General features: G+C 41.0%; 1 protein-coding gene across 2 annotated transcripts in view; it reads left to right on the top strand.

Annotated features, from left to right (window-relative positions):
- The window catches only part of ITGA8 (integrin subunit alpha 8), a 184,875-nt gene that overhangs the window by 143,640 nt on the left and 19,523 nt on the right, over positions 1-21,712 (top strand). For both annotated transcript variants that reach the window (XM_043478409.1, XM_043478410.1), the window contains exons 26-27: positions 10,119-10,247; positions 15,109-15,222. In XM_043478409.1, the coding sequence (XP_043334344.1) occupies positions 10,119-10,247; positions 15,109-15,222 (243 nt within the window). The remainder of the gene's footprint in view (positions 1-10,118; positions 10,248-15,108; positions 15,223-21,712) is intronic.

The following is a 21,712-nucleotide window of genomic DNA, read 5'->3' as shown; positions in this document are numbered from 1 at the left end:
TATCTTAAACTAGCTATTTTTTTTTAACTTAGCTCTTTAACTGAGAAGCAGAGAGATGGTAGATCTGTAATAATGAAAAGGGAGGCAGAACTATATTTGTATAGGCAAAATTAAATCACAGCATTACGTCTTGTGGCTTCCCAGGTGGCTCAGTGGTCAAACATCTGCCTGCAATGCAGGAGACGCAGGTTCGATCCCTGGGTCTGGAATATCCTCTGGAGGAGGAAATGGCAATGCACTCCAGTATTCTTGCCTGGGAAATCCCATGGACAGAGGAGTCGGATGGGCTATAGTCCATAGGGTTGAAAAGAGTAGGATATAACTGAGCAACTGAGCATGCACATGCACGTTAAATCTTACCTACTGGCTGGACTAAAGTAAATTTCCTTACTATATGGTTCTATGATTCCTTTATAAGTAGAGCCATAGGAAGTGAGTGCCTCTTGAAACCTCTGCATCTGCAAGTCTTTTCTGAGAATGCTCCAGTCTCCACTGGATGAGCCACCAAAATGTCCCAACCATGGACCTGTCAGAGGAGGAACTGTTTACTTTTTGAAGTTTCCTCCAGAGGATTTCCAAAGTTCCCCATCATATTTTCCTCTCCAGACAGTCTGTTGATTTCCCTTCAGAAAAATCTCTTTCTCTTGTGTTCACATACAATTTTTTAGTCAGCTTCTCCTCCTGTATAATATATAAATATCTCATTTTTATTCATTTCCCTCCTTCACTGACTCCAACTCTCACATGTTCTAAGGAAATTGGCTTATGAATTAGAAACCATCAGATTTCCTTTGAAACATTTTCTAGGCCACTCACTTTAAGGAATCAGTGCCACCAACCCTGAAACTTAAAATTCCCCAGATGTCCTCTGCAGAATCTAAGGCTTACTCTGTTTAAATCTATCAGTATTTAATATAATGTACTTAACACAATCATTTTTTTTCTATTTTTAAAAATTACTCCTGGAGTAACCTCCCTAACTTTATTTTTTATTGCAAATACTTAGTTGTATGCATCAAAGCCATATTGTGGATGAAGTAGGTTTTCCTGTGGGTTGGCCCGATTTCCAAAGAGAAACGTATTTGGAGTGCCAAACTTCTAGCTGAAAATCTTCTGAAATACAACCTGCCTATAAATTGAATATGCATTCCAAATGCCACTGTGCTCACATAAGCCTCAAAGTCCAAATAGGCCTGACGGGACTCAGTTGTAACAGGAGGTATAACTGTCTGGTTATCCCATCAGCTTACCTGAATGTCCACAAGATTGGCTGAACAGACACTGACCACGTTGGAAAGCCACCATCCTATTCACGTTCTCCTAAGACCTGTGACTGTCTCAGGAGACACTGGGCACAAGACCTCACCCACATGCACCTCATTTGTTGCCCAAATACAGACCGTCAACAACTAAGGGTTGGGGGAGATGGAGGATGCAAGCAGAAGTCAGTGAGGTTTTTAAGTATCAGTACGTGCTTTATATTAGGCTTCGTGGGGATTCACTCAGTCTTCTCTGTGACCGTGTTCAAGCATCTGAGTACAGGGGTGGGTGGATGCCCCGGGGAGATGACGGCGTTCAGGAAAAGCTTGGGTGAGGCGCACAGCCCCTCGTGGAGCACAGCTCAAGCAAGCGTGAGGTGTGGCACTTGGGGGTGTCGCTGTCACCCCTGCTTTTACCCCTGCCTCCAAGTGAAAAGGTTGCAGTCTTTGGTTTCCTGTTCCTCCCATGATGGCTCCACTTTATTTATCTGTCTTCTGTAATCCCAGGGGCAGAAGCAGGTTCTGCCTGCTTCGGGCAGAAGCAACCGTAAAGGTCCTGCCTCCAGACTTCATGGTCCAGGGCAGGGACACGGGATTTGAATGTGGTGATTTCCCCATATTCTACCATTTAAAGCATTTTGAAACAAACTGTCTGCAACATTCAGACCAATCCATTAAATCTAATTTGTTCCAGATCCTTCTTGGAATAGAATTTTGGAGTTGGATAAAGTATTTTTTTCTAAAGGCAGTAAAATAATGATTTCAAACTACCAAATTTCTTATTTTGGTGGACTCTTTCCTGGGGTCAGTAAGGTCCCTCAAATAGGCTATGATCTCTCGATACGATGAAGCTAAGTAAGCAAACATGATTAAGGAACCAAAGTTGCACAAAGAGACAAGGCCTTTTTTTTTTTTTTAATTGGCAAGATTTCATCAGTAACAGCCAAGTATGAGATGCTGGGAGACAGGGCTACAGATTGTAAGAGTGTAGCCCAAGGAGGGCGACAGACAAGGTGGTCAGATCCAACCTGTGTTAAGATCATGATTGAATCTTCTGGGGCTAAATTCAAGAGAGGGAAATCCTGAGGTGAAAATAATCTGACAGGGACTAGACTAGGATGACCGATAGCAAGAGAAAAAGCCAAGGTGCAAAGAACTGTCCTCGGAGCCATGGAAAGCAGAAAGTTACAACTGAGAATGATCTCTTGAACAAGACTGTTCCCACAGGAAGTCCAAATTACAACCAGATAGCACAGACATGGAAAGCAGAAACCCAGAAACTGTTCATCAGGGATTATAGCCCGGCAAATTGTTTTTTTTAAATCAGCGGGCCGCAGACAGTGGCTTGGCAAACTTGAAGAGTTTTGTTTTATCCTTAAGAGAATTTTCTTCCTTCATCATTGCCTCCATTTATAGTACTTACTGCTGCTTGTTGCTTCAGAATGCAGGATACTTGTTGCTTCCTAGGTCAGCAGCTCTCTCAGATCAAACTCTCTCCCTTTCTCCGCCCTCCTTCTTTTTTTCTTTCTTTCCTCCTCCTTGCCTTCTTTCTTTTTTCCTCTCTCTTTCTCCCACTCTCCTGTTCCCTCTGAGACTGGAATTTCATCCACCTCTTACCTCAAACACTAGCTGTCAGTAGTCTTAGTTACAACATTACCATTTTTCAGCTACCAAAGACAATATACTTTCCGGGGTCTGTTTCTCTTTGCCTTATCTTCTCTTTAAGATGGTTTCCAAATTCTCATCTATACTTCAAAATTTTTAAAATACATGTCCAGCAGCTAAGCTTCAAAATCACCAGGAGAGTGAATTGCTTCTTTCAGTTCTGCTTTGCTGTACTGTTCAGGAGGTTAAAAGACAATTGTGGCTTTTATTCTCTCCCAGCAAATCCTGAACATTTACGCCTTAAAGAAAATGACATGGTGGACCGACCCCCTGGACTCATCTCTGTTTCAATTTAATTACAGACACAGAGTCACATGAGAAAAAGGCAACTGCCTTTTATGGATGAGAAATACCTGAAATCCAAAGACAAGTGACAAATAGGCTGAAAAAATACTATGGGCTGAGTTTATTTGGATTCACAGAACTTTTATCTAATGTCACCCAACTCTTTTCTTCCAGAGCTGCATTTCCAACTATATTGCACGTTCCAGCCACACACTATCCCTTTAATCCATAAATTTAAACCTATAACAGAGTGAAGAGTTTGTGAAGATTTATGAAAATAGAAAACTCCTGTTGGGGTCAGAATCTGACTAACAGCTGGGGAGAGAACCCTATTTACTAACAATTGTTTCCTTATTGCAGAAAGAAGCAATTTTCATGATGTTCTGAAGAAATACGTTAGTGTTTACCACTCGCTTCCCATAGCACATAGCAAACATTACCCTGAACCTGAAAGTCTGCCTAACCTGGGCACTAAGAGGCCAGCCTCCCTCAGCCCAAAGGATTTCAGCTTGAGGAAAAACTTGACCTGTGGGTTTGTGATCCATGGTGAAACAGGCTAACAAAGTTCATCTGGAAAATAGCCTTTAACTGTTGTTTACATTTCTTGGATAACTTCTACCTTGTTTGGGGGGTTGTATTTTTGTTTTGTTTTGTTTTTTGAAATAATTTCTGGAATGCCATTTGAGAAAACTGGGTTGCGAGCCATTGGGCTTTGATGATGGTACTTGAGAGCAGTGTTCCTCTATTTGTAAAACACTAAAAGGAAGAAATACATTTTATCCACCCCTGCTGTGTGATACGTTCATTCTGTATCTCAGAGCAAGTCCTGGGTTTTATGGAGAAACCACTTAGAAGTATTTGTGAGTAATGGTACACCGGGGCGCACCACAATAGGATGTGTCCTAACTTTTCCGCTACACAAGTGGCATCCAATATAAACACATAGGAAGGTGAAGGGTTTTCTTCTCTTTGGGCTGCTGTTTTACCACAACTGTTATACCACAACTACTGCTGCTGCTAACAGTAATAGTAGACTGAAAGTGTTAGTTCTCAGGTGTGTCCACCTCTGCGACCCCATGGACTGCAGCCCTCCAGGCTCCTCTAGTCCATGGAATTCTCCAGGCAAGGATACTGGAGTGGGTTGCCATTCCCTTCTTTAGGGTATCTTTCCCGACCCAGAGACCAAACCCAGGTCTCCTGTATTGCAGACAAATTCTTTACTGTCTGAGCCACCATGGAAGCTCAATAGTAGGCTATACCTTGAGAATTAAAAATATATATATATTCACTAGTTCTTTGCAGCATCTCTGCTCTATAGTTTGGTTACCTACAGGGTTAACATACCTTCCAGTGACCTATAAAAAGAAGAAGTTGCACATGCTAAATCTCAAAAACTACACACATAGCACACACCACACATACACACACAAACACCTGAGCATATGATGGAAAACATATAAGGGAATCTTAAAGATTTCCACAATTCTGAATTTTCTGTCTAAGCTCAAGTTTTAATCTTACACTATAAGGCAGCGGTCCCCAACCTTTTTGGCAACAGGGACTGGTTTAGTGGAAGAGAATTTTTCCACAGACTAGGATATGGACTGATGATTTGGGGATGATTCAAGCGCATTACATTTATTATGGACTTTATTTCTATTATTATTACATCAGTTCCACCTCAGATCATCAGGCATTAGATCCTGGAAGTTGGAGACCCCAACAAAGACTTCTCTACCAGATTCTCCATCACTGAGTCTCCCTGAGCTAATGCATCGCCCACCTGCCATTGTCCTGAAATATTGCAAAGTCCATATGGCTGACCCTTGCGCTCACTCCCATGCATCCCATTATCCCAGTGCTTTGAACATCCCCTCCAAGTCCTTACCTCTGAAATAGTCAGTTCAGCATCCAAGACTCTAATAAATCACTCTCCTGTTTTTCTATTTTTCTCACTTCCTTCCTCCACTAGCCCTTTTCTTCCTTGATACAAAAACTTTCTCTGAGTCAGTTAACCCACCCCACTCTCAAGACTGCCTTTGGCTATCCTTTTTTCCTGCCAAGCCTGGAATCTATGATGAGTTGGTTACAGCATCCTTTTACGAGCTCCCTTACGTCACCTCCCTTGTCCTCTGTGCTTTCCGAGTCCCTGGCCCGACCATCTCCCTCCTGCTGGATCCCAGATTCTGGCTTCTCGACCATGTGGCCTGTGGGCATGTTACAGGTGGGTGGTGCCTGGTGCTCACCGGGCAGCGGCATCTGCAGTCTCCTCAGCCGGCTGATGGCCACTCCCTCTCATTCTCCTCATCGCTTCTCCAGACCTTCACGACATTCCCTGTATACCTCCTATCTTATCTCTCAAACATCACTACCATTAGCCAGTGACCTTAAAGCAAGACAGTCTTCAAACGACCCGTTTCCCATCCCCGCCAATTTCTAATCATCTCTCCCTCATCCTTAGCTCCTCTCCAGCACTTCCAGAGGAGAGTCCTTCTCCCAATTCCGAATTTAACTCTGCTGTCTCAAGTATTCCCCCTGTTTCCAGTATCTGCAACCTGTTCCTCTCTATTCGTTCCTTCCTCAGAGCAAATTAAAGTTACTTAAATTTCCTCTGTCTTCAAAACAAACTAGAAGCAAATAACTTGCCTCTGTATCCTCTTTCAAGAATGGATTGTTTTTCCCTCCATTTGTTAGCCAAGCTGTATTGCTATCCCTACTTCATTATTTCTCTTTTACTCTTATTATAATCTTCTTGGTTTTCATATTGAGAGATACTAAATGTCCATCAAAGGAGTGTATCAGGCAAGATGCAAAAACATAAAGAAGAAAATATTTGATTTCTAGTCATGTCGTTGCCCATTTACTGTTCTATTTTCTATTTATCTATTAGTTTATGTTTTTGTTTCACCCATAAACATTTTGTTGTATGTTGCCAATAATTAAGGACACTCTTTAGAAATCCATAATACTATTGTCATACCTAAAAAGTAATTAGCAAAACTTCTTTAATATCATTAAAACTCCACCACTGGTAGTAACAATTAGATGGCTATTCTAAATAGTCCTATTTTTGATACACAGTGTAAGTAAACATTCATTTTTAAAAATCTTATATGTGACTTTGTAATCTGCCTTTTCCTCTAAGATTATGTATCTTTCTAAATTACTGTGTAGCTCTCCCTCATTTTAAAAAGCTGTCAATAATCTTTTCTATAATGGTCATAAGTTTTTTGACCAGTATCCTCTATATGCCCTTAAGGTTTTATTACTATCTTTTGTCTCCTTACAAGCAGCTACTAAGAATATTCATGTTTTATTTTGTTTTGTTGCTTTCATATTTGGAGGATGAAGCTATATCTCATCTCTTCACCATTAGGCATTACTTCATATGAGAAAAAGACTGAGATTTAATTTCATACTTCTTGAAATAATTATCCACTTCTCTAAATCCATTCATTCTTTCGTTTTGTGGTTCAGTTTCCATCTCTCCCAATCTTCTGCTCAGGAGAGGGCCTCCATAACTTCTTCTTGTTGTTGTTATTGTTCTTTAGTTGAGACTTAATTGACATGCAACGTTTTATTGGATTCAGATGTACAATGTATTCAATATCTATATATATTGCAAAATGATCACAATGTCTAGTTAACATCTGTCACTTTAGATCATTACAAATTTCTTCTTCCTTGGAATGAGAACCTTTAGATCCACTCTCTTAGCAAGTTTCAAATATACAATACAGTATTGTTACCTATAGTCACCCTCTATACATTACCTCCCCAGAACTTACTTATTTTATAACTGAAATTTGTACCCAGCAGTTTGCAGCCACCAGTCTATTCTCTGTATGCTGCTGCTGCTGCTGAGTCACTTCAGTCGTGTCCGACTGTGCGACCCCATAGACGGCAGCCCACAGACTCCTCCGGCCCTGGGATTCTCCAGGCAAGAATACTGGAGAGGGTTGCCATTTCCTTCTCCAAGTCTCTGTATAGATATGTTTTTTTCATAGATTTTTTTGGGGGAGGGGTTGTTTGTTAGTTTAAGATTTCACATGTATGTAAGATCATAAGGTCTTTCTGTGTCTGATTTATTTCAGTTAGCATAATGCCCTCAAGGTCCATCCATTTTGTCACAAATGGCAGAGTCTCCTCCTTTTTTCTGGCTGAATAATACTGCATTGTATATCATTGTATATGTATATCACACTCTCTTTGTCCATTCATCTGTGGACACAGAGGTTACTTCCAGGTTTGGCTATTGGATATAATGCTGCAGTCGACGTGAATGCAGATAACTTTTCTAGTTAGCGTTTTTGTTTTCTTCGGGTAACTATCCAGAAGTGGAGTTGCTGGATCATATTCCATAATTTCTTAGGTGACAGATTCAATGAATCCTTTTAGTCCTAACCTTTCTTTATTCTTCTGCAGGATTTACATTCTTAGTCACCTATTTTTTATTTACTTTTCTTTTCTGCTACACTCTTACGGTCAAGCAAGTCCCTTTGACCAACTGAGGATTAAGTGGGGTGATTAGAGTCCACCTCTCCTTGGGAGAAATAGCAGAGAAGGAGTTGTCACTTATTTTTGCAACTTTCTTTTACTTAGGTTTCTACAGAATCACGCCTCTCCCAGGTGGTCTCCTATGTCTGATATCCCCGCCTCTGACTTTTCCCTGCCAGTCTCCTTCGTCTCTGGCTTTTTGTGGTTGGTTGGTTGATTGGTTGGTTTGGAGTTTTGGTTTCTTTTTTATGTTTGCTGAGAAATATTATTCTATGCTTCTCATTTGACATTTTCCTCATGGGGCAACTCAGACCAGTTGGCAGACAACGAGTGTGCAGCTTGACAGGTGCTGGTGGAGAACGGAGCCATCACCTGGAACATCAGACAGCCTCAGGGAGTCAGCCTGCTGCAGGGCAGGAGTGGGACGTGGTTCTACCTGCTGGGGAGCAGGATGCTCTGGGCTCTTGGTGACAAAGGATACTGGAGCACAGGTGGAGGCCAGCACGCACATGGCTGAGCAGCCTTACTGAGAGGCCTGGACTTTATCTTTCTGTTTATCCAGATTTTTCTAGGTTCTTAGGATGTACTGAGCACTATTGTTTAAGCTGCAGTGTAGGAATATCTTGTTTTCATCCCACAGAGATGAGCATACTAGGATTGCTTCTGTGACTACAAAAAGAGACCAGGTAGAAAAAGATGTGCTGGTGGGGAGGGGTAGCAGGAAGCCAAAAATTCAGGCTTTATACTCAGTCAGTCTAAAATAAAATATTTTAATGGGATAGTATTTGTCATTTATTGGGATTCTCAAAATGTTTATTTGGTGAGCAGATATGGCCAGCATGGAGCCTGAGATAACATCGTAAGTTCTAGAACACTTGCCAAACAAACTTAGGGCTGAAAACAAGCTCCATTACAATACAGCGCACACATGGGGTGCTAGGAAGGAGTCATTTTCATTAGAATATGGTTCATCAGAGGGGGAAGAAGGGTGGGAAGAACTGGGCGATTGGGATTGACATATGGATACTATTGATCATGCTCACGCTCAGTTGTGAAGTTCTGTCCAACTCTTTGTGACCCATTGAACTGCATCTCAGACAGGCTTCTCTGTCTATGGAATTTCCCAGGCAAGAACAGTGGAGTGGTTTTCCATTTCCTTCTCCAGGGGATCTTCCCGACCCAGGGATCGAAGCTGCATCTCCTGCTTGGTAGGTGGTTTCTTTACCACTGAGCCACCTGGGAAGCCCATACACTATTGAGGTTATGTGAGAAGGGAATGGGAGCCCGTGTTCCAGCATTCTTGCCTGGAGAATCCCATGGACAGAAGAGCCTGCCAAGCTCAGCCATGGAGTTGCACAGAGTTGGACACAACTGAGCAACTAACACATAAAATAGATAACTAATGAGAAGCTACTGTATAGCATAGGGAACTCTACTCAAATGTCTGTGGTGACCTAAATGGGAAAGAAATCTTCAAAAGGGGCGTATATATATATATACACACACACACACACAGATACATACATACATATATAGGTGATTCACTTTGCTGTGCAGTAGAAACCAACACAACATTGTAAAGCAACTATACTCCAAGAAAAATTAATTTAAAAAAAAAGAATATGGTTCTCTCCTGAGGGAGCACTTCTTACAGTTACAGGGCGTGGGGCTCAGACATGCCCAGGTTGGTCCTTGACCACATCTGGCTATTTTCCCACCATCAGCCCCTCTCTTTTCTGCCACCTCAGAATCCATCTCACTGTACAGAATGCTCCTCAGTTCCCTGCCAGACAGCGAGAGGAAAGTAACGAGAAACGGATGGCTCACACTTAGCAAGTCACTTCCACATTCTCTCTGTCCTTACAGGGAAATAACTCCCACTTAAAATTTTATCCTTGCAAGATAAGTGTTCTGGCAGTGCATTCCCCAGGCTTTACGAATTCCTATTATTGGACAATATTGAGGCTTGTTTCTCGCCAGTGTAGCTCATCTTTTCTTTGTTTTGTTTTGTCTGCCATGTGGCATGTAGGATCTTAGTTCCCTGACCAGGCATCGAACCTTCGCCCCCTACAGCGGAAGCACAGAGTCTTAACCAAAGGACCGCCAGGGAAAGAAAGAGAAGTCACTCAGTCATGTCCGACTCTTTGCAACCCCATGGACTGTAGCCTGCCAGGCTCCCCCATCCATGGGATTTTCCAGGCAAGAATACTGGAGTGGGTTGCCATTTCCTAGACTGCCAGGGAAGCCCAGTACAGTTCATCTTGCTGATGGGGATGCTGCTGATTAATGAGAATGTGTCTGAATTCTTAGGTGAATCATAGTCAATAAAAGAAATCACCTGGTGTTCAAGGTTAATGAAAAAGCTAACAAGTGTTCTTGCACCTGATGTAATGTCTCTGGCTCTCTGTGCAGCCGGCTGCCCCCTGGGAGGACACCCCTGAGCTGAGTGCATTTTTGCGAAACTCCACCATCCCTCATTTGGTCAGGAGGAGAGACGTGCCTCAACTGGAGCCTCACAGACAGAGCCCCGCAAAGATCCTGGTGAGTCATCTCAGAGCATGGAGATCTGAGAGAGGGGAGGTTGGATCAGACAGAATTCACAAGGGCAGGAGCTTTCAATTTTCAACTTTAAGTACCATTTTTCAGTCACCTACCAAACTCAGATATGACCAATTTTTTTGGCAGTATGTATTTCAGACGCAAAAGGGACTTTTTTTTTTTTTGCAACATAACCTTTTCACTCCTCTGAACCTGCCCTGGAGGCTATATGGGAGAAGTAATGATGGAAACATAAAACGTGACCTTGATCGTGCATTTTAAGAAGACAAAGATTCAGTAGTCAGCCAGTCCCCAGATACTGAGCTGGTGAGAGTTTGGAGTGAGCCTTGAGAAACACTGCCCATGCAGTGGGTCTTGAGGTGTCTTACCCCATCCCTGGCTCTCACAATCCTCTGCTCCACTGGAGGAGTCAAGAATGGTGTTTGCAGATGTTCTGGGCCCAAAGCTTTGGGGTCTGCGGTGGATCTAGCCTGAGCTTAGTCAGCCCTTTGTAAAACTGTGGATGGCATTCGTGACACAGCACTTTCTTTTTAAAAAAAAAAAAAGTATTTATTTTTGGCTGCACTGAGTCTTCATCTCTGCTCAGGCTTTCTCTAGTTGCAGCAAGCAGGGGCTACTCATGGGTGTGGTATATGAGCTTCTCATAGCTGTGACTTCTCTTGTTGCAGCACATGGGCCTAGGTGCTTTGCAGCATATGGAATCTTCCTGGACCAGGGATTAAACCAGTGTCCCCGGAACTGGCAGACAGATTCTTATCCACTGTAGTACCAGGGAATTCTGTGACTCAGCATTTTCAATTCTGTTTTCCCACTCATTCCACTGTGAATATTAATGCCATTAGCTGTATGCTTGCGTGCGTGCATGCTTCAGTTGTGTCCAACTCTTTCTGACACCATGGACTGTAGCCCGCTAAGCTGCTCTGTCTGTGGGATTCTCCAGGCAAGAATGCTGAAGTGGGTTGCCATGCCCTCCAGGGGATCTTCCTGACACAGGGACTGAACTTGTGTTTCTTATGTCTCCTGCACTGGCAGGCAAGTTCTTTACGGCCATTGCCACCTGGGAAGTCCAGCTGTATGCTTTAAAAGGGTTAAAATATTGTTTTGTTTTGTTTAATACTTGTGTTTTAAAATTTTTATTTTTTAAAAAATTTTTGGCTATGCTATACAGCCTGTGGGATCTTAGTTTACAAATGAGAGATTGAACCCACATCCCCTGAAGTAGAAGTACAGTCTTAACCACTGGACCACCAGGGACCTAAATGTATGTGTTTTTTAAAAATATATGCCAGGCCTGACAAATAATGAGGGTGCTGCCCCAAGAATCTTTGATCACTGCAACAAATGATGATAAAACCTACATACTCTAACACTTCAGAAGTTGAGACACATAGGGATGGTTAGGGCAAAAAGTAAACAAATATTTAGCAAAAGAACAGTATAAAACAGAATTTTTCAAGTCAGGGTACCAGACTGAACACTTGTATTTGCCTATTTTTTCTCCCCCAGACCCCACTGAAAAGACAATAAGCATTTAATTAGTTAAAATGTATGTCTTGGACATACTCTGATATTCATTTATTTTATCCCGACCACATAAAAGGTTTCAAACATGAAAAATGGACACAAAAATGCAGGGAGTGAGTCTGATGTAATCAGTTAAATGAAGAGAGGAACATTTATTATAAAAGAAGCACCTGCAGTTACATAGCAAAAAGCTATAGCAGTTGTCAGATATGACTCAACTTTCTGTAAATTTTTATGGCACTGTAATGTTTTTCAAACTATAAGAGTAGGGAATCTATGTGCTATTCAGTTTAGGATAAAATAATGGAATTAGTATGATTATTTTCAAAAAGCTTCAGGAAGAATGAATGAACAGAAAACAGTGATTTAAGTTGAAAGGGGTGTAATATACATCCTGGTGACTACAATTAACAATACCACATTGCATATTTGAAAGTTGCTAAGAGTATAGATCTTAAAAGCTCTCATCACAAGGAAAAAAAATTTGTAACTATGCGTGGTGATGGATGTTAACTAGACTGACTATGGTGCTCATTTCACAATACATACAAGTATCAAATCAATACATTGTATACCTGAAAGTAATAATGGTATATATCAATTATGTTAGTTGCTTAGTTGCATCCCATTCTTTGTGACCCCATGGACTGAAGCCCACCAGGTTCCTCTGTCCATGGAATTCTCCAGGCAAGAGTACTGGAGTGGGTAGCTATTCCTTTCTCCAAGGTATCTTCCTGACCCAAGAATCAAGCCCAGGTCTCCTGCATTGCAGATAGATTGTTTACCCTCTGAGCCACCAAGGAAGCCCAATTATGTATTTTAATTATAACTCAATTTAAAATTTAATAAATAATTCATTTTTAAAGAAAGAAAACAAGGATTGACAGCGATAGAATTCTCATATTTAGTAGCAATAAGAAAGCCCTCTGGCAACCAATGTCCCAAACTATGAGGATCAACAATTTAGAAAATTGAGATTTGAATATATTGTACATTTTCCACTTTAGCATATTTCTCACGAATATACCAAGGCAATAAAGATCAAAAACTAAAATTCATTTGAAAATTATATACATTTCTGTTGTAGGGTCAGATTTTTCCCTCCTATTTTTTCTCATTAAAGATTTTTATTTCAAGACAAATTTTTAACTTCTGAACATCATAGAAACTTATTACTTACAGATGAGAGCAAGGTGATCTTTGATTTCCATATCTGAAACTCATGTTTTATTCCCTTTCTCTCTTATTGGTTCAACAATTGCAAATCATCCACCTCCCCATGTCCTAGAGTCAAAGCAGTTCTGGATAGGGAGTGATTATGCAAAGTCTATTCTAAAATCAAAAGTTAAATAAGACCTCCTACAGTTTTTGTTTAGTTAAAAACAACTTACTGAATCCCATTTCTGATTAGGAATTTGAAAGTGCAGAATGCCAGCATCCTGTATGGGGATCATAATTTCCAATTTGCATAGGAAAAAATTTGTGTCTGTTAACACGAAGCTATAATTTCTTCTCCGCCTGAGAACATCCTAGCCTTTCTCATCTTGGCCCCCGCTGGTTTTGTATAATAGTTATCATCCCCTCTCCCGAAGCTCTCTTCTCCCTCTTGCTACTCAGCTTACAGAAACCTTATCTTTCTAACCCTCCTCGGCATGTGATACTCTTGATCACTTCTTGAAATCATCACATCCCTTGCCATCCCCAAAACATTCTCTCCTGGTTCTCTTCCTACCTTTTGGACTGCCCCTTCTTAGCCTTTTGCACAGACTTTTCTTTCCATCCCCAAATGTTCCTTTACCTCAGGATTCTATCCTCAGCCCTTCCTCTTCTCTCCCATTGAGTCTGCTCTTTCAGAGAAATTCTTGCCTGACCCTAACTCCAGTCATGCCTAAGTGCCTCCTGCCATCTCAGCCCCCAGCCTGCCTATACTCTAGACCAGGCGTCCCCAACTCCAGGATCTAATGCCTGATGCTCTTAAGTGGAGCTGATGTAATAATAATAGAAGTAAACTGCACAATAAATGCAGTGTGCTTGAATCATCCAGAAACCATCACTCCAGACACACACACACACACACCCCTCATCCATGGAAAAGTTGTCTTCCATGAAACTGGTCCCAGGTGCCAAAAAGGTTGGGGACCGCTGCCCTAAACTGTATCATCTTTCTGGATGTCTGATCAACACACCAGACCCAACATGTGCACAACTGTCTGTCTCCATGAACCCCCTCACCCCCCACCATTAGAATTCCCAATCTCAGTAAAGCCAGTACCTATCCACTCTATCACCAAGCCAAAAGAGCTCTCCCATTTCTCTCTCTCCCTTGTCCCAGTCTTAAGTTGGCTACCATGGATCTATTCTACTTCCTAAACTTCTCTAAAATTCATCTTCTTCTCTCTATTCCCATTGTATCAGTGTTCCATCATCTCTTACTGGGCCTTTATCAACCTCCTTGCATCCCACCCTCCTCCTTCTCTTCTTCCTCACCTACCACCTCTCTCCTGAAATGCACACATGATCAGACCCCTTGCTTAAAATGCTTCATAGGCTTCCTCAGGACCTTCTGAATCAAAGGGAAGCTTCTTAGCACAAATAGGACGATTCTTTACCACCATTTTTACCTCCTTTCCATCTGCCCACCCAACTCCCAAACACCCTTCTCTCCATGCTTCTGAACATGCACGCAACTTATACAGAAGAACCAATTCCTCATTCACTTTAATGGACAACAGAAAGTAACACAACATTGTAAGTCAACTATACTCCAATAAAAGTATCAAAAATTAATGCCACCAGCTTAACGGCTGGAACTTGCAGAAGATTCTGCTTTATAACTAGAAAGTAATTTAGCCAGAAGAATGTAATGGAACAAATACTTGTCAATGGGTTAATATCACTGGGTCTCTGAGATAATATGGACTCATGGACCTTCCTCTGAAGCTGTTTCAGGATTTGCTTAGTTCAGGGTCAGGTGCTGTGACTGTCTATAAGTAATATCTTCCTGAGTTCTGAGAAAATGAAATGAAGCAGTTCAATCGCTGTGGTGGAAAGATTGTTTTGAAGTCCTTAGAACAGAGCTTAAATTTCACGTTGTATTTTATGATCCGTTTTAGCTCTACAGTACCACCAGTGTGGATGCGTCTTTCCTACCAAACTGTGTTTTTTCTTGATCATTTCAATACATTTGTTCTTTATTTAAAGTTTATGGATTAAGCAACGACTTCTGAGGAAACAGAATGTAAAGAAACTGAGTCTAGTGTTGATTCTCTACTGAGATTTAAAGACACTGATTCACCACCGCTGCTGTTGTTTTTTGCAGAATTGTACAAACATTGAGTGCTTACAGATCTCCTGTGCAGTGGGACGACTTGGAGGAGGAGAAAGCGCCGTCCTGAAAGTCAGGTCACGACTGTGGGCCAAGACATTTCTCCAGGTAAGACCCTGAAGCACTGATGTGCCACCCACAGGAAACCTCTTTTCAAAAGCTCAGAGGGAAGCGTTTTTTAAAAGGATTTTTAAATGTTTTAACTTTTAAAATGTTTTAATTTTCCATTTTTTTCCATTAAATTTTTTAATTTTTAGATTAATTTTTAAATTTTAAAAAAAATTTACTTCTTTAATGTTTAAAAAATTTTAAAGAAATTTCTGTGGCGGAATTCAGCCAAGGACAGCTGGTCATCTTTCCCACTGCATGAAGCTGATATTTTTCCAGATTTATTGAGATCTTATTGACATGTAAACTATGTAAGCTTAAGGTATACAACATGATGATTTGATCCTATATATTGTGAAATGTTTATCACAGTAAGGTTAGCTAATACCTCTGTCCCCTCACATAATTACCTTGCATGTGCGTATGTTGAGGACTTTTATGATCTAATCTGTTAACAGCTTTGGTCTATACTACCATGTTGTTGACTAGAATTTCTGTGTTACGCATTAGATCTCCAGGACTTATCGATGTACTAACTGCAAGTTTGTACCTTAAACATCATCTCTCCATTTCCCTGGCCCACAGACCCTGATAACCATTGTTCTCTATTTCTTTTTTTTTTTTTTGTTCTCTATTTCTATAAGTTTGACTTTGTTTTAGATTCACATGTAAGTGGGATCACACCCTACTTTTTTTTTGTCTGACGTATCTCACTTAGCATAATGTTCTCAGGGTACATCCTTGGTGTTGCAAAAGGCAGATTTCTTTCTTTTTTATGACTAAACGATACTCCATTGTGTGTGTGTGCATGTGTGGTATGTTGGGTGAAGATAGTTTAAATATCCTGAGTCCCTGAGTCCTTCAGATAGTGACTTAGATTTAAACAGATCTATTTAACTCACCACTGTCTAGTCGTTCCCTGGTAGATAGTAGTTAGTGAAATGAGGTGAGTACAAGAACATAATTCAAGCTGTATGCCCAGAAAAATTAAAATATAATCAACTTAGAAGGGGAAAGAGATACTGTCCTAAGTCTTTCTCGTCTGGTGATGCCACATCCTGGGCTTCAACTAGACGAGCTTCTCAGTAGTGTCAGGTTCATTGATTTGTAGACTCCTCACTGCTTTGACTTGTCTGGACTATAGCATCCCACACTTCTAGAGATGACTAATTGATTATGTGCATTTTAAAGGTTTAAAATCTCTTTTATACTAAGCAGATTAATTTTTTTCCATGTGGAAGGAGCTATTTATTTAAATGGTACTATTGTGTTGTGACCTTGTTGTTTGGGGAGGATCTGGGGGCAGGGAGCTAAATTTAAAACCCTACCAAATCTATGCATTCTTGCCCCTATTTTAACTACTCAAAAATCCATTTGGCTCATTGTGCCATAGAAAAATCCAATGGTGAATCCTTTTGAATCTAGTTAAAAATACAGAATTTTTAAGCTACAGATTCTTATGTTTTCTATGATTCAGAATGTTTCTGTAGTCTTACAAATCTTATATAATTTTGTTTCTACAATAAACAGGAGGGAAATTAAAGGTATTTTTAAAAATGTTTTTATGAAACCTTTTTTAAAAAAAAAAAGACCTAAGGCAGGATCATTCAAACTCAAACTCAGCACTATTAATATTCTGATTCATATAATTCTTTGTTGTGAGGAGTGGTCCTGGGCATGGCAGGATGTTTATCAGCATCCCAGGCCCCTCCCCTGTACATGCCAATAAAAGCCTTCAGTCCAGTTGTGACAACAAAAAATGTCTCCAGACATTGCCAGTATCCCCTGGGGACAAAATCATCTCCAGCTTTGAACAAGTGACCTAAAGAAAAGACCAGTGCACAGTGTCTTTCTGCTATTGTTGTTAAACCATTATTTATTCATTCACTCAGCAAATATTTATGAAGTGCCGACTGCCAACTATGTGCCAAGCACTGCTTCGGGTACCACTTGGATGTGAACAATTTGCTCATTGCCATTCTGCTTTTTTGGCCGTTACTTTTTATCTAAGAGTTGGGAAACATGGGTGTTACTGAATTCCCAAGCCCACACAATGTGAATGATAACCATCTACCCCTCGTACTACTTTGGGCATCACATCCTACTGAAATGAAGAAGCATAACTCTTTAACAAAGCAGGACTAAAATCATTACGACCCTATGGTCAAGGTGGGAATGACTGTCCTAAATGACACCCATCAGTTCTGTGCATGACATGCTATTCCAGTAGAGGAACTTTGGAGTGAAAATTGCCTCTCTAACGAAGACAAATACCACATGCCCCTTACATGCGGAATCTAAAATATGACACAAATGAACTTATCTACGAAACAGAAACAGACTCACAGACAGAGAACAGCCTGGTGGTTGCCAGTGGGGAGTAGGAGGTGGGGGGGCGGGTAGACTGCGACTTTGGGGTTAGCAGATGCAAACTAGTATATATAGGATGGATAAACAACAAGGTCTTACTGTGTAGCACAGGGAGCTATATTCAATATCCTGTGATAAACCATAATAAAAAAAGTATGAAAAAAGAAATACATACACACATATATATATATATGTATAACTGAATCACTTTGCTGTATAGCAGAAATTAAAACAAAATTGTAAGTCAACTATACTTCAATAAAATAAATCTTTGAAAAAATGTTAAGGACTTTCCTGATGGTCCAGTGGTTATGAATCCACCTGCCCATACAGTGGACATGGGTTTGATCCCTGGTCCAGGAAGATCCCACATGCTGTAGGGCCACTAAGCCCATGTACCACAACTACTGAACCCCAAATGCCCTAGAGTCTGTGCTATACAACAAGGGAAGCCACTGCAATGAGACGCCTAATACTGCAGGTAAAGAGGAGCCCTTGCTCACCACAACTGGAGAAGGCCCACATACAGCAAAGAAGAACCAGCACAGCCAAAAATAATAAAAAAGAAAAGTTGTATACAAAGTACTTCCACCATATATAGAAGTTAAAAAAGAAAAGAAAATTGCATCTTTATCTACCTGTTGAAGACCCAGTGGATGTGGAAGAAATCAATAGCAACTGAGGGATTTTCTAAACAATAAGTATTTAGCACAAGTAGAGTCAGACCAGAACAACCTTCAGGGACATTCTGAGGTTTTGCCAGATCAAAGTTAACACTTCCAAAGATCCTGGAGAGCCTGACACAAGTCACTTCATGTCTACTCACAGCTAGAGCCCAGACTTCTGTATTTCCACAGTTTCTGCTTATTCCAGTCTCGGAGGCTGATGGCCAGAGAGGAGAGCATTTACTGCAAACTGCCCCCCAACTGCTGGTCAAAGAACATACTAGATCCTGGAAGTCTAACAGTTTTATCCCACATCCCAGAAGGAGGCAAACATTTTCTGCCCTCCTAACCCAGGGGAGAAAGTTGACAATTCTCAGCTGATATGATTTGCTGCATTATTTTTGGTTTTGCCCACTGGTAAACATGCATGTGCTTAGTTACTCAGTCATGTCCAACTCTCCCACGGACTGTAGACCACCAGCCTCCTCTGTCCATGGGGATTCTTCAGGCAAAAATACTGGAGTGGGTTGCCATTCCTTTCTTCAGGGGATCTCCCCAACCCAGGGATTGAACCCAGGTCTCCCGCACTACAGATGGATTCTTTACCGACTGAGCCACCAGGGAAGCCCAAGAATAAGCATGTATACTGGTCAGAAAAATATTTTCTTCAATTCTAAATGATGCCCTGTGCTGTGATGGTTACTTGAAAGAGCGGCCTCTTTAAGAGCTTAAAGTTTGACCAATAATTATTTAGGTTTTGTTGTCCCACACGGCTTTGTTTCTGGGAGATGTTGAGTATTTAAACAAAGGCTTTATAAAATGGATGTGTGGTTAAAAATAATTCTTGAGAAGCAATTAAACAGCAGGGAAGGTGGGAATGGGGGAAATTCTTGATGGTCCCGGCCACCCTAACACTCCATTCAACTCAGCTCAAAAGCCTCACTCCCCACTCTCTTGGTGCCCAACTCTGTATTTTTTACTAGTGCCGTGGCCACAAGCCAATCATTGTGCACTAGTACATAATTGAGGCAGCTGGTGGGCTGCAAACCACAGTTTAAATGATGTGGCAGGGAATTCCCTGATGGTCCAGTAGCTAAGACTCCTCACTCCTAACGCAGGAGGCCTGGGTTCGATCCCTGGTCGAGGAATTAGATCACACATGATGCAGCTAAGAGTTCTCATGCCTAAGCAAAAAAAAAAAAAAAAGATCCCACATGCCACAACTAAGACCCAGTGCAGCCAAACAAATATATAGATAAAAATAAACATAAAAAATTAATGACATGGCAATGACAGAAGGATAGGGCATTCTCTAAGGTTTGGTAGCTACCTGGGGCAGGTTAAAAGTTCAACATATCGTCAATGGATATTAACTCCAGCTGCTTTTTCAATCCTAACTTGGCTACAATAAGGCAATGATGGCTCTTACAGGAGTATATTGCCACAAAAAAGAAGAGACGAGTTTTTAACGTAAGAATAATATCATTGTTATGTAAAGAGCATGGCTGAGAACATTCAACTTTGAACATGAAATCAATAAAAGGACTCTGTTCATGATTATTTTTCATAAATTAAATACTTAACCTGTGCCAGGTTTTTGACTTGCAGACAGAGGACTCCTGTACCTTTGGTGCCAATCCTGCCAATCACAGCATAATAACTCACGTTTCCCATTTCCCAAGGGCTCCAGAGCATCTTGGAAAAATGAGAAAAAAATTTTTTTACTGAAACTAGAAGAAATGCTGCTTTTGGAGAATCATTTAAAATAAAGAGCAGATGAATAAAGAACAATGAATTCCATTGTTTACAGTCTGTTGCCTACCACTAGGTCTGTTCAGGTCCCAGACAGTGCCCTTTTGCATCAATGAATTAGGTAGCAGAGGTGAAAGCATGTCCACAGCCCCTTGTCATGAACAACAGCCTTCATCTTATGTTACAGCCTTCTCTTACAACTTCCTGAACTTCCTAATCTCATTGATAGGAGCAGAGGTCCAATTCAGTAATTGAAAGAATTAAACTTTTTATAAGGTGCTATCAAATGAGTGACAGATTTTATTTTCTTGGGGTTCAGAATCACTGTGGATGGTGACTGCAGCCAGGAAATTAAAAGATGCTTGCTCCTTGAAAGAAAAGTTATGACAAGCCTAGACAGCATATTAAAAGCAGAGATATCACTTTGCCAACAAAGGTCCTTATAGTCAAAGCTATGGTTTTTCCAGTAGTCGTGTATGGATGTAGAGTTGGGCCATAAAAAAGACTGAGTGCTAAAGAATTAATGCTTTCGAATTGTAATGCTGGAGAAGACTCTCAAAAGTCCCTTGGACAGCAAGGAGATCAAACCAATCAATATTAAAGGAAATTAACCCTGAATATTCATTGGAAGGGCTGATGTCTGATGCTCCAATACTTTGGCCACCTGATGTGAAGAGCCGACTCATTGGAAAAGACCCTGATGCTGGGAAAGATTGAAGGCAAGAGGAGAATCTGGCAACAGAGGATGAGATAGTTCAGTAGCATCGTCAACTCAAAGGACATAAGTTTGAGCAAACTCCAAGAAACAGTGAAGGACAGGGAAGCCCGGTGTGCTGCAGTCCATGGATCGCAAAGAGTCAGACGTGACTTATGACTGGACAGCAACAACAATGATCAAATGGGTGGATATGGGATAACCATTGAATAACCCAACTATTGGATGTGTTCGTTCACCATCCATTCACACTGTCAGTCCAGGAGGATTGATGAAACCCTCCTGGGCATGCTGTTCTAGGTGCCATGGCAGTTATAAGCTTCATATCCCATGCTCTATGCCTTCTAGTTTTCTATAATCATGGTGGGGAGAAAGTAATCAAGAAAGATAAAAAGTTAAACAACAATGTGGAAATTCCAAACAATATAGGGCATCTATCGTCTCATTCCAGACATACTGAATCACATCTCTAGGCCCGATCCCAGATGTTTCTGAGGTTCAGCAAAGCACAAAGCAAAGTGGCTTGTGAGCCATCAGAAATGGTGGTGAGGAGTGGAAATGTGAGGAGGAGTCAAGCTGGCCAAGAGCAGAGAGGGTAAAGAGAGGAGAGAAGACGGCCACGGAGAAACAGGTTTCCCCACATTCTCGACGTCAAATCCCACCTCTCTTTTAAAATTTCTATTGGAGGGTAGCTGATGTGTAATGTTGTGCTAGTTTCTACTGCATAGCAAAGTGAATCAGTTGTACAAATACACATATTCCCATATCGGTCATTACAGAGTATTGAGTAACGTTCCTTGTCCTTATTAGTTATCTATTTTATATATGATAATGTGTGTATGTCAACCCCAATCTTCCAGTTTATCCCTTGCCCACCCCTTTATATTTATTGTTAAAACTTAGTAACTAAACAGCAACAATACCCCTTTACTTCCTGACAACTATGTTTGTTTTCTACATGTGTGACTCTATTTCTGTTTTGTTAATA

The sequence above is a fragment of the Cervus canadensis genome, chromosome 10 (assembly GCF_019320065.1).
Source record: "Cervus canadensis isolate Bull #8, Minnesota chromosome 10, ASM1932006v1, whole genome shotgun sequence".
Lineage (NCBI taxonomy): Eukaryota > Metazoa > Chordata > Mammalia > Artiodactyla > Cervidae > Cervus > Cervus canadensis.
The sequence above is the reverse complement of the archived record's forward strand: the minus strand, read 5'-3'. Positions and strand labels throughout refer to the sequence as shown.